The sequence below is a fragment of the Sturnira hondurensis genome, unplaced genomic scaffold (genome assembly GCF_014824575.4).
Source record: "Sturnira hondurensis isolate 20B ecotype Veracruz unplaced genomic scaffold, ASM1482457v3 Scaffold0021555, whole genome shotgun sequence".
NCBI classification, from domain to species: Eukaryota; Metazoa; Chordata; class Mammalia; order Chiroptera; family Phyllostomidae; genus Sturnira; species Sturnira hondurensis.
This window is the reverse complement of record NW_028094186.1, coordinates 5,387,689-5,395,008: the sequence shown is the minus strand read 5'-3', so window position 1 is coordinate 5,395,008 and position 7,320 is coordinate 5,387,689. Positions and strand designations below refer to the sequence as shown.

At 55.1% G+C, this 7,320-nt stretch overlaps 1 protein-coding gene across 1 annotated transcript in view; it reads left to right on the top strand.

Moving 5' to 3' along the window:
* The first annotated feature begins 4,594 nt into the window (after positions 1–4,594).
* The window catches only part of VWA5B1 (von Willebrand factor A domain containing 5B1), a 37,818-nt gene continuing 35,092 nt past the window's right edge, over positions 4,595–7,320 (top strand). Inside the window, exons 1-2 of the mRNA XM_037032912.1 lie at positions 4,595–4,743; positions 6,553–6,705. Coding sequence (XP_036888807.1) covers positions 4,605–4,743; positions 6,553–6,705 — 292 coding nt within the window. The 5' untranslated portion in view covers positions 4,595–4,604. The remainder of the gene's footprint in view (positions 4,744–6,552; positions 6,706–7,320) is intronic.

Below are 7,320 nucleotides of genomic sequence, written 5' to 3'. Positions count from 1 at the left end.
CAAGGCGGGGGTGGGGAAGGCCCCTCTCCTTGACCCCAGGAGCCCTGATGCAGCCATTCCCCACGCCCATCATGATGACTGAAGACAAGCAGGGCCCCCGCGCTCTCACCTGCTCCCTCCTTGAATGTCCTTTATTGCATCTAAATCAAGTCGCACTGTACCTGCTGCAAGTACCTGCTGGTCCAGTCTCTGTTCTCAGCCAAGCACAGTGTATCCAGGCTGTCGCAGGGCCCACACTGGGCCCCAGACCACAGGCCTTCCCAGTGGGGTCTTCTGGAGCTGGGGAATGGGCAGGGGCAGGCTGAGCTCGGAGTGCAAGCAGGACCCCACCAGCAGCTTGAGAGGCCTCAGAGCCAGGGGAAGCCCTGTGTCCCCAAGACCCACAGCCCCAGTTCGCCAGGCTCCTGGTTGTCGCACCACCTCTTCTTCCCTCTTCTCCCCCCTCCCCACCTCTATCACTCTCTCCTGTGCGTGGCATGGGCTGGGAAGCATCTGGGAAGGGAAAGGACAAGCTCTGGAGGAAGGCGGCTTCTAACCTGACTACTCACCAGCTGTGTAATGCTGGGTTCCGGAATCCTCAGCATCTCAGCTTCCCCACCTATAAAGTGAAAGTGGGCATGAGCATTGGCAAAGATCGTGAAACATTAGAATCCGGTAGATGCCCCTATTAGGAGTCCCTCCCCTGAGCTGAGCCCTGGTCAGGGACACAGGCCAAGAAGGAGGAGATGTACCTGCTGTTCGTACAGAGCTCACAGCCCTGGGGGAGAGGGGAGATGAGCCCTCGGAGATGGGCAGGTACAGTGTGTTGTGACGTGGGATGTGTCAGACGAAGTGCTCATAGGCTGTGGAAGCCCAAGGAGGGCATGTGCAATGGACTGGGATGTCAAGGGGGGCTTCGTGGAGGAGGTGACCATGGAACTGGATCTTGAATGGTGAACAGGACTTTGTACAGTAGAGAGTAAGGCTACCATCATCGTAGAAAAAGGCTCAAGGTTGGGAAAGAACCTGATCTGTTCAGGGAGGTTGCTGACATTCATTCTATCATTTAGTTCAAGTTTAAATGTTTATTGAGCACCTGCTATGTGCCAGGCCCTGTCCTGGGTACTTTATACATTTTATTCAATCTAGGAAGCCAGTGGCCCCCCTGCACTTGCCAAGTTTCATAGTCGAGGGAACTAGCATTTGGGGATTAAATGACTCATCAGGGCGAGTGAAGCAGTAAATTATCCACCAGGATTCAAATCTCAGTTTGTCTGGCTCCAAAGAGGCCTCTCAGAGGGAGAGCAGTCATTTGGGATTTACAGGTTCTAGGCCATTAAGAAGCAGCCGGGGTATCTGACAGGGAAACTCCCAGAGCCTGGGTAGCACTCAGGGCTCAGGTTCAGTACATTTTATTCTGAGAAACACATCATTCAAAGCTCTTTGTGACCCTTAAAAAATATTAAATGGGTCCCAATTTGTAATTCAGGGCACCCCTTCTCAAGTATCCTCTTTTCTCCCCAATTCCCCTGTGGCTGCTGTAAGGCGTCTAGCAGCCCCTCCATCTCCACGCCCCCACCCGTCCTTCCTCTCAGCCCATTCAGTGCCCTTCCTGTTCTCTCTCACTCCAGAATCAGAATTGCGGAAGCCAAGGACCTGGGCGAGGACAGGTGTCTGGCAGATTAGGGACAGAGGTAGGGCAGGCAGCACATTGGCCCTGACGTACTAAATTCCGCCCACATCACCACTTCGGACACGCTTGCACCGGTCCTGAGGCCCCGTCCTCGCCTCTCACACATCCTGGACCCAATGTCAGTGGCTTCTTCCCTGTCAGGTGTCTCCTGGTTGTTTCCTGTGGTCTGGTGTCCACTCAAAGCCCAGGTTGGAATGGTTGGAGGATGGATGCTCAGCGTTCTTTGCTCTGGTCCCCATCGTCACAGGGACGGCCCTGGGTTCCTCCCAGGAGAAAGCCCTACCCAAGCGCCTATTGTACCCCTATGTCCTTCAGATACCCCAAACTCGTGTGCAAACCAAGCACCTCTCTCTGGAGGCCTCAGTATGCTCATCTGCAAAATAATGTGCCTGGTAAGATTACTGTGGGCATTAAATGAGATAGTATACACACCTGGCACATTTTTAATGTTCACTCAAGTTCAGCTACTCTTGCAGCTCTTCGCCTGCTCCCCAGTCTCGTCTGTGGATAGACCGTAAGCCCCTTATGGACCAAGCTGTGTCTTCTCTTTGCATCCCCAGTGGCAACTTTGGAGCCTGGGATACAGGCAGGGCCTACCGATGCTGGATGAATGGATGGAAATATGCACTAATTAGGCCCCAAAGAATTTCAAATTGACTCTTCCCAAGAGGGCTGATATCATTCAAGCGTTCTTTCTGAGTTTGCCCTGGGTTATCCATATCGTTCCTCCAAGCGCCACTTCCCAGGTGAGGGGCGTCCCCAGGAAGCCTGGGGGTGGGCATCAGGGGCAGGGGGAGAAGACTGGATTGGATAAAATGCCCTTGGCAACACTCCACCCCAAGATGGACTGAACCTTAAGGCCAAGTTCACCCCACATCCCCACGTTCAGGGTGCTCATTGCCTGAAGCTGCAGTCCCATCAGCATTCTGCCCAGGAGTGAACCAGGATGCGAGGAGGAGGGAGGGGTGTGGGTGGCGGGAGATGAGAGGCGGCTCAGGAAATGAACTCCACCATCTTGTTCTGACCCCTGCGAATGGCCAGGCTTTGCTGGGGCCCCCAAGCCAGAGAACAGTGAAGAGAAGGCAGCTGGGGATACGGCAGCAACCCAGCCCCCAGCTCCTTATCTCCCTCCTTCTGCCAGACACCCTGCGCAGATAAGGCAGGGCGGAGAGCAGTCTGGGCTGGAGTCACAAAGGAGAATGTAACGAAATGATACTGCTGGCCTGGCGGGGAGGGCGGGAGCATGGAGGGTCCCAGCCAGGACATGGGGGTGTGGGGGGGGAGCGTCTTGGAAGGAAGAGTTCCCTCCTTTGAGAAGAGGCAGAGGAACCAGCACCCACTGAACAGCCTTGCAAATAGATGGCAACAGGCTGGGAGCCCGTGGCAGCTTAGCCCGGCGCAGAGGAGAAATCCCAGAGAGAAGCGGACCTCAAACCTGTGTTGTCCCACCCATTGTCCCACTGCACTCCCCACTCCCAGCCCATGCCTCAGAGGCAGTGGTCACCTGCCAGGATCTCGGGAGTCCAGCAGAGAGCCCACACGTTGCCCTAAGAAGTGCTCTGAAGTCTTTCACGTTGGCATGATGGCGGCCATCCATCCTTTCACTCACTCGACCAGCACTGAGGACATGGCACCGCCGTGCGGGAGCACACATTCTAAAGGGGACCACAGACAGTAACGAACAATCTCCCGGAAACGAGTGTACCCCAGCACACTGATGCCAACGCCCTGAGGGAGAGAAACTTGGCTCTGAGGGCAGAGGAAGGACCCTGGGCACACCGGTGGTCTGGCTACCCTGCGGGGGCTGGGGGGACCTGAGTTGGCATTAAAGGATGAGCTAGTTAAAGGTGGTTGGGGGTGAGTCTTCCAGGCAACAAAGGACACATACAAAGAAGGGAGAGGAGGACACATTTGAGGGTGCAGTGGGAGCTGGGGAGACCCACAGAATGTGTTTGGGAGCCTGGTGACTGGTAAACTGGAGGAGACAGCAGGACCAGACCATACAGGGCCCCAGACCACCTTAGGGATTTGGGGTTCTATTCTAGAAGCAATAAGAGACCACAGGTGGGGGGTGCACGGAAGTGATAGAGACCTGTGCAGTTTGCATGTTGCTACGTCAGTTCTGGCCACTGAGTAAGGAATGGATTATTCCGGTGGGGGAGGGGGCAGCAGTAGGTTCAAGAGGCCAATTAGGAGCTGCAGTCCAGGAAGGTGGCGGTGGCTTGGACAAGGACGCTAGTGACAGAAAAGGAAAGATGTGGACGGATGCCAGGGCTTTTCCGGAGATAAATCACAGCCCTTGGGGGCAGGTTGGGGGTGGGGGCAGAAAGGAAAAAGAAGTTCCAGGGGAGACTCCCAGGCTTTCAGCCTGCTCACTTGGTGGGATCGTGGCCCCCTTCACTGTGGCAACTTTGGGGGGTACTCCTCATTCCCCTGGTACCCCAAGTGTTGACTCTAGTGGGTAGAGCCACTGAAACCAGAGAAGGAGGGACCTGATGAGCTATTCTAATCCTTCCTTTGGCAAAGGAAGCACCCGACAGCTCAGAGGCTGTGGGGCTGACAGAGGAAAGGGTCAGGCCAGGAGAACGTTGTCCGCTGGGGAGGGTTCCAGGCTGGACACGAGTGAGTCTGCTAGGGCTCCAGCCCTGACCATGCACCCACCCACTGAGTGAATGCAGGTGGGTGGCCTGCCTTCCGGCCTCAGTTTCTCTGCTGGGAAATGGAAAGACGTGATATTAGCACTTCTCCTTTTCCAGTTCAGCGTCATTGTGGGTCGCTAACCGGAAGTGCTTGGGGGAGAGGAAGAGGAGGATGCTCAGGCTGCCTGTGGGGTCTAAAGTGAGAGAGCAGCTCTGGGGAGGGATGGGGAGCAACTCCTCACTTCCTGCCCGCCCTGTTTCTTGCAGACCCTGAAGGCTGAGTAGCCAGTGGGATGCCTGGTCTGCTGAATCAGACCACAGGGGCTACCCTGCCCCTCACAGCTTCTGACGTCACCTCCTTCGTCAGCGGGTATGCGCTGGGTCTCACTGCCTCCCTCACCTATGGCAACCTGGAAGCCCAGCCTTTCCAGGGTAAGGAGCCCTGTTAGGACTTCCCCAGCATTGCCCATCCTTCATATTGAACCCCCACCCCAACGGGACTGGCTGATTGACATCAGGCTGGTCCTGTAACCTCTTTGAGCCTCAGTTTCCTCACCTGTAAAATGGGGATGCCGTTTCTGCCCAGCAGGTCTCAAAGCTGGTAGCAAGTCAGGTCAGGATTTGAGCCCGGGGTTGGGCCCAACCCTGCCAACTGTCCCAGCACTTTTCAGGTTCCATAGGGCACACCCACCTGTCTCAAATAGTCAGGCCTCCACTTTCTCCTGGGAGCCTCACAGTGGGAGAGACCTCAAGGCTCAGGGGAAGCCAGGAGCCTCCAGGCCCAAGTGTGTGACTTTGGGGAAGCCACTGTCCTTCTCAAAATCAGGATGTTCCTTAGCCTGTCTAGACACCAGGGTTTGCAGAGGGAGCAGATGAGGTCACGTGTGGGGAAAAACATGTGGAATAAAACCATGTGGGAAGATGAATCACTGGGTGGAGCAGTCAGGACCTGTCGCTGGACGGACGTTTGCCTGAGGGCGCCGGAGACTCCTCACTCTCCACTTTCACAGGGAGGCTGGCCGGGAGGGTGACGAGTAAAGGCTGGCTGAGGTCGGGATTCCCTCTCATCCCCAGCTGACAGGAGCCTCCTAACCCCTGCCCTGGGCACCCCCATCCAGCCTGACCCACGGTCCTGAAGCCGTTCCAGTTTCCAAAAGGAAGCTGCAGGAAAACTTCCTTCCCCTTCAAAATCTCCCAGGCAGAGCAAAGACCCTGCTCCTCTGTTTAAGTAAACCTAGAGAGGGCGGCTTAACAATGGGACCCACTGGGGACCCAGGAGACTATACTACTGAACACCTTTGGGCCAGTCCCTTGGCTTTCTACATGTAGAAGGGACCAGTCCTGCTGCGCTCCCCCCCCCATTTTATGGATGAGTAAACTGAGGGTTGGGGGACAGGAAGCAGGGGTTTGTGGAGGGCTCACTCGGGGCCCAGTACTGTGTCATCCCAGCGTTGGTTGGCAGTTTAAATGAGATACAACCTTGATCCCCTGAGCGAGGTCCCCGAGCCATCAACACCACTCGGGACAGAGCTGGTTAGAAATGCAGGTCTAGGCCCCGCCCCAGAACTGCTGAACAGGAATCTGCATTTTAACAAGACAACCCCCGCCCCTCACCCAGGTGATTCGTGTGCTCTTAAAGCTTCAGAAGTGCTGAGGTAGACAAATGGGAGCACATAACTTAATAAATGGTAGACAAATGGGAGCACATAACTTAATAAATGGTTTCAATTTTCATGATGACCCTATGAGTCGGGCTCTATTATCCCCATTTTACAGGCTTAGAGAAGCTAAATATCATACCCAGGTCAGCAGGCTAGAAAAGGCGGCAGGGCCCAGATTCGAACCCTAGTTTGCGTCCTCCAACGCCCCAGCTCCCAGGAGCCAAAGATAGCACACTCGCCACACGGCTGTGTTTTATTCGGCCCACATGACAGGGCACATAAATTCCAGACTTCTATTCTCTCTCAAAAAGTCAGCAGCCCTGGCCACAGTGGACTTGCATGCCTGCTGAGTGAGAGTTGTCTGGGACAGGGGCAGCTGTCCCTCTTCCAGTAGCCCACTGTGCACAGAGTGCCTGGCCTCGGAGCCGTGAGGCCCCAGTCCGAGTCCTCTGTGACATCCTCTAAGTGGCAGCAAGGACATCCTTCCATCTGGCAGCCCAGAGGCTTGGGCCCCTTCCCAGGGAAGGAGCGTGCAGGGTGGGGCTGGGGCACCCCATGATGCTGGGCCCTGCTCCGGCAGGTCTCTTTGTGTACCCACTGGATGAGCACACCACGGTGATCGGCTTTGAGGCGGTCATTGCTGACCGGGTCGTCACGGTACAGATCAAGGACAAAGCCAAGATGGAGAGCGGCCACTTCAATGCCATGCGCAGTCGAGCCACAACGATCACGGGTAAGGAAGCCAGAGGGGCTGCGGGAGGGCCTGCGTCTGGATGAAGTCTCAGGAAGATTGAAAGGGCAGCCGTGGGGTAGGGTAGAGAGAGCACTGAACTAGGAGTCAGGAATTCTGTGTGCCTTCAGGCCAATGATCAACCTCTCTGAACCTCACCTTACTGTCCATAAAATAGAGGCGATCTTTCCTGTTCTCATCTCAAAAGCGTGGGGAGGATGGAAGGAGGCAACAAAAGGGTTTTGGGATGTCTCTACAAAACAGAACGGCGTGTCATTTAAGCTCAGAGGTTGTGGAATGAGTCATACAAGGGTTGGACTCCCCATTCTGCTGCTTGCAAGTGGTGTGAGCTCAGATAAGAAATTAAAATTATCCACAAAATGAAGCTAATAATTATACACACCCAAAGCTCAATGGAGCATGTGTGCAGAGCTCTCATCACAGTCCCTGGTACAGACTTAAGTACTTGAAGTATGGCTACTGATGACTGCTATTGAGGATGCTGAGGCTCAGAGAGGGCGAGTGACTGGCCCAAGGTCACACAGCACGTTAGTGACAGAGCCAGGGCTTGAATCCAGACCAAGTATCATACGATGTAAGAGATTCTTACCATTGGAT